Source organism: Eurytemora carolleeae, unplaced genomic scaffold, assembly GCF_000591075.1.
Source record: "Eurytemora carolleeae unplaced genomic scaffold, Eaff_2.0 scaffold329, whole genome shotgun sequence".
Classification (NCBI taxonomy): Eukaryota; Metazoa; Arthropoda; class Copepoda; order Calanoida; family Temoridae; genus Eurytemora; species Eurytemora carolleeae.
In genome coordinates this window covers 207,543-222,480 of record NW_019396239.1, presented here as the reverse complement: position 1 = coordinate 222,480, position 14,938 = coordinate 207,543, and the positions used below count along the sequence as shown (strand labels likewise).

Here is a 14,938-nt window from a genome sequence, read left to right as displayed (position 1 = left end):
ATCATCATCAAAGTGTGCAGGGTATATGCATGCAGGATTAAAGCCAATGAAGGAGAGAGTAGAGATTAAGCTAGGACCATATGTCTGGGATCTTATGCACAGGAAACAAGACAAGGTCCTAAAGAATGCGTTTAGTCTGTTCACCAGTCACCAGATAATCCATGGACACAGAAAGTGATGGAACTATTAGAGAACCTAGGAGCCAGTTTCATTAACGGACCTAGAAGAAATCTGAAGCAACAGTTAATGAAGGTAGCAGAGGCAAGAGTGATGCTAACAAAGCAAACTCAGGCATCAATGATACACATGCCAACTCCACAGGAGTGGTTCAAACTCCAACCGAATGTCTGCGACAACAAAGCTGAAAAAATACTCAACATATTCAGAGCTGGTGACGCAAGACTGGGGAATAGAAGGCCCAATGAACATGGCAAATCATACAAGTACTGTCCGTTGTCTTAGATATGAGAAGAATAGTATTCCAACTAAATGAGTACAACGTGACAGTTGTATGCTCGGTGGTACACTATGAACAGGAAGAATTTGGTACAAAATCTTCCTAACCTGGACGGTAAGCCCAGGAACGGTGGAGATAATGCCAGTGAAACAGAAATGCAGAAGCGTGCACATGTCCTGCATAAAGTACATGCCAGATGGATGGAGCTGGCTGGAATGTGCTAGACCCCCCATTAACTGTGGTAAGCTTCAACTTTAGATTGTAAGGTACACATTACACAATCACCAAGGTTATTGGTTAAGCTAACCATCGGTAAGTACTACCCCTTCTCCTCCTACCGGGAAAAGTTTGGTGGGGGTGTTGGGGGCCTGGATGGAACGGATAGGGGGCATCTTTTGTCATGACCCTCTCACCTGGCGGCGGTCTGGGGGGTCCATTTTGGGGTCTTTTACAGATCCCTTTTCTTATTACTTAATATATCAATTGTTTGAATTGTTAGATAGCTCGTATGTAGTTTGGTTGGATATTTAAAACTTTGTCTATGTTTCCTAATGATTAAGAACCTACTTTGCATATGCCTTCTCTAGGAGTGCTCCCCAGTACTCCCCTTTATCCCTGCTGTAGGTGAACACGGGTACTCCATCCCTAAACAGTAAACATAACAATTCTCTAGGAGTACTCCTCAGTACTCCCCTTTATCCCTGCTATAGGTGAACATGGGTACTCCATCCCTTAACAGTAAACATATCAATTCTCTAGGAGTACTCCCCAGTACTCCCCTTTATCCCTGCTGTAGGTGAACACGGGTACTCCATCCCTAAACAGTAAACATAACAATTCTCTAGGAGTGCTTCCCAGTACTCCCCTTTATCCCTCCTGTAGGTGAACACGGGTACTCCATCCCTAAACAGTAAACATAACAATTCTCTAGGAGTGCTCCTAAGTACTCCCCTTTATCCCTGTTGTAGGTGAACACGGGAACTCCATCCTTAAACAGTAAACATAAAAATTATCTAGGAGTGCGCCACAGAACTCCCCTTTATCCCTGCTGTAGGTGAACACGGGTACTCCATCCTTAAACAGTAAACTTAAAAATTCTCTAGGAGTACTCCCCAGAACTCCCCTTTATCCCTGCTGTAGGTGAACACGGGTACTCCATCCCTAAGAACAAAACAAACAAAAAGATTAATCATGAACCATAATCCTTCAAGTTTACCTTGTTGGTAGATAATCATCAACTAGAACCTCAACCCATCCTCCGAACCTCCAGAACCGGAATCGAAATACTCCTCTGCAAAAGTAATGACAATAAAGAGAACGATTAATCTTTATACATACTTTGCTTGGGTGTCACTGTCTGTTTGTGTATTTGTATCCAAAAAACATCAAAACAGGCAAGGTTTATGGATTCTCAGAATTACAAATATTTGTCTTTCAAAAAATCTAATTTTCGTAAAATTTTATAAATTCACGAAAAAAAATATGAATCCTCGATATTTGTTCTTATTATTTTATATTGTATGAAGTGAACATGTTCACAGAGCCACACTTATAGTACTTTATTATTATTATTACCGTACAACCCTGCTTTCGATGAAATGCTTTGTAGCTGAAAGTTAGGATGAGAAACACTGAGAACAAGAATAAGAATTACTTACGAATATTTATCCTTGTTCTCCGGATCCCAATCCTGCTCCTCTAGGTCTGGGAGCACACGCTCCCATAGCTTCTCTACACCTTGAGATATATAAAGTCAAGAATGAAAGGATGATTGACAGGACACAAAAAGATGATTGACATAACAAAACAAAAAGGTAAATGAAAGAATGTTGAAAGGATGAATAAAAGATTAACAAAAAGGTGAGTGTAAGGATGATTGACAGGACATAAAAGGTGAATGAAAGGATGATTGGACATAAAAGGTGAATGAAAGGATGATTGACAGGACACAAAAAGGTGAATGAAAGGATGATTAACAGGACACAAAAAGATGATTGACAAAACAAAACAAAAAGGTAAATGAAAGGATGTTTGAAAGGATGAATAAAAAGATTAACAAAAAGATAAATGAAAGGATGATTGACAGGACATAAAAGGTGAATGAAAGGAAGAATGACAGGACATAAAAGGTGAATGAAAAGATGATTGACAGGACATAAAAAGTGAATAAAAGGATGATTGAAAGTATAAATAAAAAGATGAAGGATGATTAAAAGTAAAATTAAAAGGATGAACAAAAGGAGGAACAAAAAGGTGAATGAAAGGTTGATTGACAGAGGTAAATGAAAGGATAAACGAACGTTCGAACAAAAAGTTGTTAGAGAAATAAGGAACTAGTTTAATAAGAGAAGAATTGAAAGAGGGAAATGTACCTGCAAGAACACTGGCAGCTGCTACAAACCAACAATTACCAAGTTTTCCCTTAATATAATATTCATAATATAAGATATGAGAGAATATAATATTTATATTAAAAGATTTAATCAATAATTTTCTAGTTCCTATATCTTAACAACCTAGTAATGGTGTAAACCTTTGATAATTCAAACTTAGATATTTTGCGCTAACATAATTTGAAATATCTAAGGTCTTTGACATTGGATTGCAAAGATAGAGGGATTAGAAAATCATAGTTCCTTTGTAATTAAAAATATGTCAAACAAAGTAAAAACCAAAAGCCTTTTTGATTAAATTTTTTTTTTAAGAATTGTGAAAATAGTTAAAAATTTCGATATACCTGAATAACATCATGTCTGCCAACTCCGTCCTTAACCAGCCTAGGTTCGGAGCAGATATCTCCGATCCTTGTCCACTCCAGACCACGCAGCTCCGATACCTAAACAAACCTAGGTTCTTGTCCACTCCAGACCACGCAGCTCCGATACCTAAACAAACCTAGGTTCGGAGCAGATATCTCCGATCCTTGTCCACTCCAGACCACGCAGCTCCGATACCTAAACAAACCAAGGTTCGGAGCAGATATCTCCGATCCTTGTCCACTCCAGACCACGCAGCTCCGATACCTAAACAAACCTAGGTTCGGAGCAGATATCACCGATCCTTGTCCACTCCAGACCACACAGCTCCGATACCTTAACAAACCTAGGTTTTGAGCAAATATCTCTTATCCTTGTCCACTCCAGACCACGCAGCTCCGATACCTAAACAAACCTAGGAACGGAGCAGATATCTCCGAATCTTATACTCCGATACCCAAGGAGTCAAGTCTTCTTATTAGTGCCAGAAATGAAAAACATTCCTCTATTAAATGCTTTAACCACTTAGGAGCTTAACGCTATAAAATTCAAAATTTTCGTCCTCTATTCAGTTCACTCACTCTTCGCTAAACCTCACAATTTCTGCAGCCAGTGTACTGCAGATCACTGCAGTACGTACCTATTTTGTTTCCCTTTATTTAAATCCAAACTTTGAACAATCCCTTAAAATCCCAAGTTTTCCCGTTAGCAACCAACTTTAATCCCGAGAAACAAATCTGGTAAAAGCATCTAGAATCTAGAATCTAGAATCTAGAATTGAGAAAACTATATTTTCCAAACTTTATCTTTAATGGTTAATAACTATGTTTTGATCTCTAAATATACCAAATATTATTTCACATATTCAGTGTCCCACAAAACATGATACATAAATAGACACCGAGCTTGAGAATCATATTTAAAACAATTTGCGGCAATTAAGCTGCTTACTTAATAATTATTATTTTTGGAACAATAATCACAAAAAGCCAATATTCTATTACTGGTATTTCCAATATCTGGTTTGCACCTTTTTACATCTTTTTTCAAATTTCTTCGTTCAATTTATTGAATGAAACCAAAATTGTCTAAATCTGAACAAAATTCTTCAGTAGTTTTAAGCACAAAAAGAGGCAGACCACATTTTTGAAATGCCAGAATTAGGATTATTTTGTGATTATTGTTTAAAGAATTTTATTTGTAAAATAAGATTGAAAAAAATGCCATAAATTATTTCAATGATTCAAGATATTTTTAGATTTGTTCTCATCAGTCAAGTTTCGTGTGACACGCTGTATTATAAATAAGTAATGTTTAAATATATTTGTTAGTTTCTGGAAAATATTTGTCCCAAAATATTTTAATATTTAATCATAATGACATTTTAGAATAATCAATCATTGTCAATTGTTTGTTCATTGATTGTTGGGATGTTAATACAGATTTATACCAATAAAAATATACAAGAAAAATGCTTCATTTCAAAAGTTTCATGTTAAAGTGTAACGCATCTGTGTAAATTTAAATAATTTTAATTTTTAATTTGATCAATTTCTTATCAAAGTCATCTATTTTCAAAAATTAAAAAAAAATCGGTTTAAAAAACTTTACTTTTTAACCCATATTCTGTAACGGAGTTCAAAGTGCGTATTTTTAACAAAGAATGTCAGATCATGGTTGGAATCAATTATTTCTGTATATGGTAACTCTGTTGGGTGTTTACATAAACTAAAACTCCTTTTTTGTAAAATTCACAAACGAATGTAACAGATTCTTTAAGAATTGATATTTGTGCTTTTATGAATAGTTAAAATGTATTTATATTTTTGTATTTTTTGTGAACATCCTGTGAGCACTGTGTATTTTTAAGTATAGACTCAAGGTTAAAACTGCGCCTTAAATCTAACATTGAAATCTAGAAAACATGATATCATCAGTTGTAACCAACCAATCTTTGAGCAGCTCCGGAGTTCCAAACCAACTCTGTACCAACAAAAAGGTTCTAAAGGTTCATCTACACCTCCAGATTCAAGCAGCTCCCTACAGAAGCAGCCTTCTACAGTTCTGCTCCAGAAAGCTCTAAAGGTTCATCAACACCTGCAGTTGAGAAGCTCCCTAAATCCTCCCACAGAAACTAACTACACAGTAATAACGCTCCCATATATTCCGTAACAAGTTTTTACCAATAAACATTTTCAAACCCCACCAAGTATCATTTAATTAGACCTAAGGTTTAATAATTGCTACCTTCTTGAGACCAATAGAAGAATTGTTAGGTGAGAATAAAGGATCTGTCCAAGGAACTCCGAGTTCCTGGTGATGCTTCCTTAGTTTAGCGTAGTTCTGATCTTTATATCGTTCCATTCTAAACATGTACTTAGTTTAACGTAGTTCTGATCTTTATACCGTTCCAGTATGAACGTGTTCTTAGTTTAACATAGTTCTGATCTTTATACCGTTCCATTCTAAACATGTACTTAGTTTAATGTAGTTCTGATCTTTACACTGTTCCAGTATAAAGGTGTTCTTAGTTTAGCGTAATTCTGATCTTTACACCGTTCCATTCTAAACATGTACTTAGCTTAACATAGTTTTGATCTTTATACTGTTCCAGTATAAACGTGTACTTAGCTTAGCGTAATTCTGGTCATAAACCCGTTTTATTCTGATCGTGTACTTAATTGCTTCATAAGTTAAAGATGTTGTTATCTTTTAAACTTAATTCATTTTGATTGGGATTAAACTTATTTTACTATTTCAAGGATCTGATTACTCGCCTCGAACTCTAATTTACCAAGTCGTATATCTTCGTCGCAAAAAATTGAAATTTCAAACTTAGAATTCTGCTAGATCAGATGGCACAGTTTGAAATATTAACGGTTTACAAATCAGGTTGAAGACATATAGGGAAAATACAAATAGGGTTTGAGGCGAGAAATCAGTTCATCTTGTCCCTTATAATCTTCGTTTAAATGGTTTTCCGTCTTAAGCTTACCTGGTAATTAAAGGGATGTATATATACACTAGTTTTATTGATTTTATCTCACCACATTTTAATCTGTAAACACCAGGTAATTAGCTAGTAATTAACTTGTAATTAATTGGTCATTAACTTGTGATTAACTTGTAATTAATTGGTCATTAACTTGTGATTAACTTGTAATTAACTGGTAATTAACTTGTAATTAACTTGTAATCGACTTGTAATTGACTTGTAATTGACTTGTAATTGACTTGTAATTGACTGGTAATTGACTGGTAATTGACTGGTAATTGACTGGTAATTGACTGGTAATTAACTTGCAATTAACTTGCAATTAACTTGTAATAAATTTGTAATTAACTGGCAATTAACTTATAATTAACTAGTATTAAAATGGTAATTAACTTGTTATTTACTGGTAATTACTTTGTAATTAACTGGTAATTACTTTGTAATTAAATGGAAATTAACTGCAAATTAAATGTCAATTAACAGTTAATTTGAATTTTTTATACTAAATATTACTGAGGTATTTAAACTGTTTACAATACGCTTGTACAGTGTGCACAATTGCAAATTGTGCAATAATGCAAATGGAGGAACATTGAACATTACATATTTTGAACGTACACTGTTCACTGTTTAATTATTTAGATGCATGCACAATGTACATAGAACATAATAAAAAAATTTTTATTGGTCAATAATGTAAAAATTTGTACATGTGAAATACTAAAACAATAAGTACATTGTTTTATATAGTAAATTGCATGTACATTGTGCACGACATAAGTTTCTTCTTTGTCTTATTCATGTACGCATGTATGCATGATACCTCACACCTGACGTTACTTTCTGTATTTTTTAAATACATAACATGAACAATGAACAATGATTAATGTACATTTTAACTCTTTGTTTCATAATTTAGATGCATGTACCTTGTACTGTATATGCCATTTGATGCGTGTACGATGTACATAGTTTATTAACATAACAAAAATACATGTACAATGTACATAACAACCTAATTTTACATTTTTTAAAAATTTTCTATTTTAAAGCAACACACTTGTTCTGTACATGCATTGCTTGAAAAAAATTTGATGATTGCAATAGGCACAATATACATTATGTACAATGTACATGCAACATTTTCTTGTTAATTAGTTGGTATTGAACATTGATCAATAATTTAGATGCAATATACATGCAACAATTTTTTGTACAAAAGGTTTTTGATGAAGTACAGGTACAACGTACATAGCAAAATTCTCAGGATTTTAGAACATTGTACAATGTACATGTTCATTGTTCACACACAAATTTAAAATGAAAAAATAAATAATGTTTAACAAAATGTTGACGTGACCAAAATATAATTTTGACTAGTTATGTTCTGAGTTATCTGTGTAATATAACCTCAATTGTTGTGACTAGGATCTATACTTGACAATATATATATATATATATAATGTAATATGCTTTTTTGTTTGCATTTTGACAAACCACTGCATGTACTATTCATGTACAAAAAAACTGATAATAGTTTACACATTTAAATGTATGTACATTATCACATAGAATTTGAGAAGCACATATAATTTGAATAATCAACTGAGAACAGCTGACTTTAAAGGGACTGTGAACGTATTTTCAAGTGACCTTATATTTAAAGGATTTATATGTTCTGTTAATAACGATATCTGAGCAACAATGAGGAAGATATCGTCGTTTTCTATCTGGGAAAATATTAAGTTTTAAAAAATAATTTAAAAGAGAACCCACAATTGGAAATTTATCAATTATCTGATAAATACAGGAAATCTTTATCATTATTAAGGGTACCGTTGTGAATTGGAAAAGCTCCTCTTGAAATGACGCAAACTGTCCCTTTAAACAAAATAATTTTGCAATAAGTCTTGTTTATCATAAATCAACACAAATCTGCATCTAAAGTTAAACAATATAAATCGAAATATATTTACCATGGAAAATTTTGTCAGATAGGTTGCGAAGAATAAGAAGTTCAAATATTTTTTCAATGTTAAAATCTATTCTTCAGAAGTCAGAATTAAAAAATTTTGTAATAGTATTTGTCATGTCGGGCGCCATTAAATACTTAGACCAAAGATATTCGGTAAGATTATAGATCCGTTTATCATACATCCTTTCGTCACGTTGGACGAATTCTAATGAGGACGAGTGAGCACGTCCATGAGATCTTTCCTGTTTGGTACATCGTACATGTTGGAAGTATCGGACACATGTCGTCTTCGTGGATCCATTACCAGACTCAGTCTAAACAGTGTTGATACAGAAATAGCAGACTCGGCCCCTAAGGCAGTAAGCCCCTGTCTCTANACTCTGTGACCCCCCTCTCCTTGGCAAGTTTTCAGTTATACTCAGAATAGATAAAAACGAACTGTATCATAATGGACCTGTCCGTTACGTCACTTTTTATTTTTTTGCAAACAGCTACAGTTGACGAACATCTACACTTAACGAACAGCTACAGTTAACGAATAACTACAGTTAACGAACAGCTACACTAAACAAACAGTTACAGTTAACGAACGAATTGGGAAAAGGTTCTGAAGTCCCCATCCCTAGTTTCTAGTGCTATTAGATGTTTGTTATTTTAATTTTTTATAAATTAATTAAAGAATTTGGTTTACAGGTGGGCTCATCTAAAACAGCCCCAGGCTATTAAGTCCACCTGCTGTGGAAAATGTTATCTTTCTGATCTGTAAAAATTAGATTTTTCTGCAGAAATAAATAATTTGATTTGATTTGATTTGATTTGATTTGATTTGATTTGATTTGATTTGATTTGATCATGGCACTTCATAATAAATGAAAACATAAGAGTTTAAAAGCACTGAGTTCAAGTTTTAAGTTACCTTCGGTCTTTCTGTGGAGAGGTGAGCAGGTTGTTTATATGTAAACTGAAACAACAACGAAAATGGATTAGTGTTTCAAAATGCTGATAAAGAATAAAAAATATCGCAATAATGAATATAAATAATAGCTAAGAATAATGAAAATAAAAAATATCATTCAAATCACTGGAATTTCATTGACACTCCTCCCCATCCAACCTTCCCCTCATTTATGTTCACATAAAAAAAATTGAAGATGAAAAAAATCTGTTTTTAAAACGAAACTTTGTTTACAGTAATTTATGCTGTTTTCCGACTCAATGGAAAATATCATTACGCTCTAGGAAAAAATGTACTGTAAATTATTTTCAGAGGGGGGGGGGGGCTTGTTAAAAATCATAGGTAAAAAACATGTCATCTCCAGTTTACACTACCTGATCAGAGACATAGCAATCTTGTTATCAGCGCCTCGTGGTATAATAACATCAGCAAACTTCTTGGTTGGCATACAAAACTCTTCATACGCAGGCTTCACGAAGTTTATGTAGTGATGCAATACCTCATATAATGAAGATCATACTAATGATACTGATAATACTAATGATACTAATGAGACTAATGAGACAAATGAGACAAATGAGACAAATGAGACAAATGAGACAAATGAGACAAATGAGACAAATGAGACAAATGAGACAAATACTACAAATGTTACAAATGTCACAAATGTCACAAATGTTACAAATGTTACAAATGAGACAAATGAGACAAATGAGACAAATGTTACAAATGTTACAAATGAGACAAATGAGACAAATGAGACAAATGTTACAAATGTCACAAATGTCACAAATGTTACAAATGAGACAAATGAGACAAATGAGACAAATGAGACAAATGAGACAAATGTTACAAATGATACAAATGATACAAATGTTACAAATGTTACAAATGTTACAAATGTTACAAATGAGACAAATGAGACAAATGAGACAAATGAGACAAATGAGACAAATGTTACAAATGAGACAAATGAGACAAATGATACAAATGTTACAAATGTTACAACTGATACAAATGAGACAAATGTTACAAATGATACAAATGTTACAAATGTTACAAATGATACAAATGAGACAAATGTGACAAATGTTACAAATGTTACAAATGTTACAAATTTTACAAATGAGACAATTTAGAAAAATGAGACAAAATCTACAAATGTTACCAATGAAACAAGTGTTAAAAATGACGCAATGTTACAAATGTTAGAAATGATACAAATGATATAAATGTTACAAATGTTACAAATGTTACAAATGTTACAAATGTTACAAATGATACAAATGATTATAATTGATACCGATGAAACTGATGATATTATTGATACTAATGATACCAATTATACTATTGAGACTAATTATACAAATGACAATGTTAACAGTTTTAAAACAATAATATCGATAATAGTAATAATAATAATAATAATAATAATAATAATACCTGGTCAATATTTCTGCCTAGATCCTCTGTATCTTTGATAACTCGCTTGGCGAGCCTTGTGTCGGCGTCTGTCTCGACAAACATCTTCATGTTAAACATCTCACGGACCTAGGGGTATATACAGGGTGCCTCATTTCATAAACAAGTAAACATACAGGGTGATTCATTTCATAAAGAAGTACACATACAGAGTGATTCATTTCATTAAGAAGTACATATACGGGGTTATTCATGTCATTTAGAAGTACATACAGGGGATTCATTTCAAAGAAATGTACATGTAGGGATATTCGTCAGAACAAGGTACATACGGTGTGATTAATAGAACATAGATGAATATAACAGGGTGATTCATAATTAATACAGACTGCTGGCTGATTCATGTCATCAACAGTAAAATACAAACAACGTTATTCATGGCACATAAAAGTACATCAGGAGTATCAGGAGAAAGATCTCAAAGCCCCCCAAGTTGGAGAACCCAGAACATATTCTGATATTTAGATGTAAAATATGATTTCTACATAAAGCTGTAANGGAGAACCCAGACCGCCATCGGGTGGACACCCGGCCCCCCAGGCCATCCGCAGATGAGGTATCACCCGTGGGGAGGCAGAACCGAAGTCCAGAAGTATACCCAACCATACAGGGTGAATTATGTTATTTCGAAGTATTAAACTATACACTAGGTCATATACATAATACATACATATTCTTTAAAGTCATAATAGTTTATAGAAAATTACAGTTTGCTAGTCACAAAAAATATTTTTAACAAAAAGCTTTGGTTGTTAATACAAAGAATGTAAGAAACTAACTTTTGGTTGATAAAACACCAGAATGCCTTCGATAAGAATGACGTCAGTCTCGAAAGCTAGAACATTTGTAAACTTATCTCTTATCCTGGAGTTGGTCTTGAAATCATATTGAGGAATTCTAGTTGATTTACCCTCAGATATATCCTAAATAAAGACATATTTTCGTGGAATCAGATCAGATCAAATCAGACTGTCAGGGATTTCCTACTTCCATACTTCAAATATAAAATGATGGTTTTGCGATTTTCAATTAAAGGTAGATTAAACTAAATAAAAATTAACTATGCCTAACAACAAGACATTGACAATGTAAAAAAGTTTGTCTATGTACAAAAGGCGAAAGGAATGATGAAATATGAAAGAGAACACTGAAAGATGAAATGATATGGAAGCAAAAAAAACTTTGAATTAATAAAAGATAGATAACTTTAAGAGACTTTAAACGTAATTCTAAGTAACTTTCCATTTGTAAAGTGTTGTGTCGCTTCACACCGTATCATCAAGAATTAATTAGTTCTTTTACTTCTAAAAATGTGTACACTTTTCAAGATATAGACTTTTCAAGACGATATTTTCCATATTTTTCATGATCAGGGTACCGTTGTGAATTGAGCAAGTACCTTTTATATGTAGAATCACTTAAAATACAATACAGTCTCTTTAAGAAGTATGAACCTTTAAACATTTCTCCATGAGTTCCATATCGAATGCGTCTGGATGATCAAAGTTATATAATCCTTTCTCTGCCTTCTCCTTCTCGGACTCCTTCAGATCTCGATAAAATGAATCCTAAAAACAAAACAAAAGGTTTAGGGAGAAGAATCCGGATTCGGATCCGTTTATAACGAGATCCGGATCTATAGGTTCTGAAAATATACCAAAATTATAAGCCTACATGGACAAAAGAATACTATAGCAGGTTCAAGGCTGCCAATTAGATAGATAGATACAGATAATTATATTTCGGTTATCACTGGATTACACTTTTTTAAACAGAGAATTCATAATAATTGATTACAATTCACTAAACAAAACTAAAAAATATTTTGATGATAGAAATTCAAGTTATTAAAAGAGGGTAGCGAAGAAAAAGGAAGCAAAATAGAAAATAGTCATAATCTAAGAGAAAACTTTTTTTCAATTTAGATTTGAAACAAAAAAGTGAACAAAAAAGTGAACAAAAAGATTTTATTTTCAATAAATTATTTCTGGATTTTCTTTGAAACTAAAAAAATAAGAAAAAAAATTATCGTTAACTATTTCTTGTTAAAAAAAATTATCGTTAACTATTTCTTGTTAAAAAAATTATCGTTAACTATTTCTTGTTAAAAAAATGAAGGATATGAAAAAGAAAGAAATCCAATCCTATGTTACAGACCTATGATATATGAACAATCCAATAATCCTATGTTACAGACCTGTGATATATGAACCTATGTTACAGACCTGTGATATATGAACAATCCAATAATCATGTTACAGACCTGTGATATATGAACAATCCAATCCTATGTTACAGACCTGTGATATATGAACAATCCAATAATCCTATGTTACAGACCTGTGATATATGAACAATCCAATAATCCTATGTTACAGACCTGTGATATATGAACAATCCAATAATCCTATGTTACAGACCTGTGATATATGAACAATCCAATAATCCTATGTTACAGACCTGTGATATATGAACAATCCAATAATCCTATGTTACAGACCTGTGATATATGAACAACTTTCTTCTCAGCAATCTCCAGGTTGTATTCTCTACAAGACAAACAACTCAATTTTTCGTTCAAAAAAATACATTTTTAAAATGCTGAACAATATATATTACTAACTGAAGTGCGGCATTGTCCTTGGAACTAACATTTTTTTAACTATTTGTTTAGCCTATGGGTTCCCTCAAAAAAATGTCAGCCAATTTGGTTCAGCCGTTTGGCCAGCTATAGCTAACATATAAATATAGAAATATATATAGATTCAACATCCAGTTGGTAATTCTTTTGTAGTCCTAGAAAGAAGATGTTTAGAAAAAATCCAACTTTTGGTTAATCGACGTAAATATTTGTGACCCCATATATTTCAAGATTTACATGCCCGTGCCCATTTAACTTTTGTCTGAGTAGAAAATGTTTTTTTATATTTATATTTGAACGTATCGATATTTAACTTATTTCTGCAGCAGAAACAAGAAGGAAATAGTCAGGAAAAAAACTTATGAACAACTTTCCTTACTTCCGTGCATGTAGTCTTTTTAAATAAAATGTCATTTAAAAAATACTTCCATCGTCAATTTACTGAGTTTATTATGAGTTTATTATGAGTTTATTATGAGTTTATTATGTATTTATTACGAGTTTATTATGAGTTTATTCCTAAGATTCTCCATAATCTTCTCGCAAACTGTAGATTTACCAGAAGCTGACCCTCCGGCTACTCCTATTATAAACGGAGAACTCCTCGGCTGTGCTTCCTTCATCGGAGAAGAGCGGAACAGACATTTTGAATCCATATCTTTCGTTAGGGTGATAAACATATTTATTGTATTTGCGTTTTTTATTTTATGGTTTTTATCCAATAAACGGATAAACCTTGACCTTCTTGAGACCTTTTTTGGAAATCAATTGACGAAAACAGAAATTGATATTTTTCAAACATAAACGAAGGGAAGCAAGGCAAGGCAAGTAATAGAAACAATGAAAAGTTAAGAAGACTATGAACGAAGGGAAACAAGGCAAGGGAAGTAATAGAAACAATGAAAAGTTAAGAAGACTATGAACGAAGGGAAACAAGGCAAGGAAAGTAATAGAAACAATGAAAAGTTAAGAAGACTATGAACGAAGGGAAACAAGGCAAGGGAAGTAATAGAAACAATGAAAAGTTAAGAAGACTGACTATGTCGCCTAGTATTATATATCCTATAGATTAATAAATATCAAAAAGCGGTGTTCATAAGTAAAACTCTGGATTTCTATCCCCCATTTCTTTTCAACCCAATGTCGTAGACCTTGGATAGTTTAAACTTTGAATTCAGTTTTAGATCAAATAATCTGAGTTTGAAGTATCAAAAGTTTAAACCATTAGGTTGTATAGATATAAGGATAAGAAAATGTTAGTTTGTGTCAAAAACTCAATTCCTTAAACAATAAAGAAAAAAATCCAATTATGTATTATATGATAGTTTATACACCTTCCTTCGATAGTTTGTGCACAGTATCCAGACACTAAACCAAACCTCTTGAAATATGAAGTTACAAACTATTCAAGAAGTGTAGATTTTTGTAGATTTTTTAAACAGAAATTGTCAAGTTTTTTGAATTTTTTTTACTTTTTCTTATTTTTTAAATATTTTTTTAAAATATTAAAATATTTTACAGAAATTTCTGAAAACACGTTCATCTTAATTTTACTGAAATTTTAAGTAAAAATTCTTCATAATATTTTGATCAAAATTGGATGATAATTATTTAAACTTACTTTTAATAAACTTGATCCTCTGACACCAGCTCTAAAGCAGTTTTGCATCTAAATAT

The 14,938-nt window shown here is 32.5% G+C and overlaps 2 protein-coding genes and 1 long non-coding RNA gene across 6 annotated transcripts in view; 1 reads left to right on the top strand and 2 right to left on the bottom strand.

The window, feature by feature from the left end:
* The window catches only part of LOC111699087 (calpain-5), a 19,623-nt gene extending 13,334 nt beyond the window's left edge, over positions 1–6,289 (bottom strand). Inside the window, exons 1-7 of the mRNA XM_023469652.1 lie at positions 6,209–6,289; positions 5,461–5,578; positions 3,195–3,293; positions 2,830–2,878; positions 2,116–2,194; positions 1,674–1,748; positions 1,025–1,102 (exon numbers count right to left, since the gene is read on the bottom strand). Coding sequence (XP_023325420.1) covers positions 1,025–1,102; positions 1,674–1,748; positions 2,116–2,194; positions 2,830–2,878; positions 3,195–3,293; positions 5,461–5,577 — 497 coding nt within the window. The 5' untranslated portion in view covers position 5,578; positions 6,209–6,289. The remainder of the gene's footprint in view (positions 1–1,024; positions 1,103–1,673; positions 1,749–2,115; positions 2,195–2,829; positions 2,879–3,194; positions 3,294–5,460; positions 5,579–6,208) is intronic.
* Positions 5,022–5,418, top strand: LOC111699079 (uncharacterized). Its single transcript, XR_002764670.1, has 2 exons — positions 5,022–5,221; positions 5,299–5,418. It is a non-coding gene; the product is annotated as an uncharacterized LOC111699079 (long non-coding RNA).
* On the bottom strand, positions 6,271–14,938 carry LOC111699077 (probable uridine-cytidine kinase). Of its 4 annotated transcripts, none has more exons than XR_002764667.1 (11): positions 14,883–14,938; positions 14,600–14,642; positions 13,781–13,919; positions 13,121–13,169; positions 12,075–12,188; positions 11,400–11,543; positions 10,582–10,689; positions 9,513–9,637; positions 9,100–9,144; positions 8,185–8,497; positions 6,271–7,861 (listed from the first exon to the last, which is right to left on the bottom strand). XR_002764667.1 is itself a non-coding variant. In XM_023469639.1 (10 exons), exons 1-10 carry the CDS (start codon positions 14,928–14,930, stop codon positions 8,389–8,391), a joined length of 924 nt encoding a protein of 307 aa, XP_023325407.1. In that variant the 5' UTR covers positions 14,931–14,938; the 3' UTR covers positions 8,159–8,388. The 4 variants fall into 4 exon arrangements, 1 of the variants encoding a protein (XP_023325407.1); XR_002764668.1 differs by having other exon boundaries at positions 9,513–9,607; XR_002764669.1 differs by having other exon boundaries at positions 14,596–14,642; positions 14,883–14,901.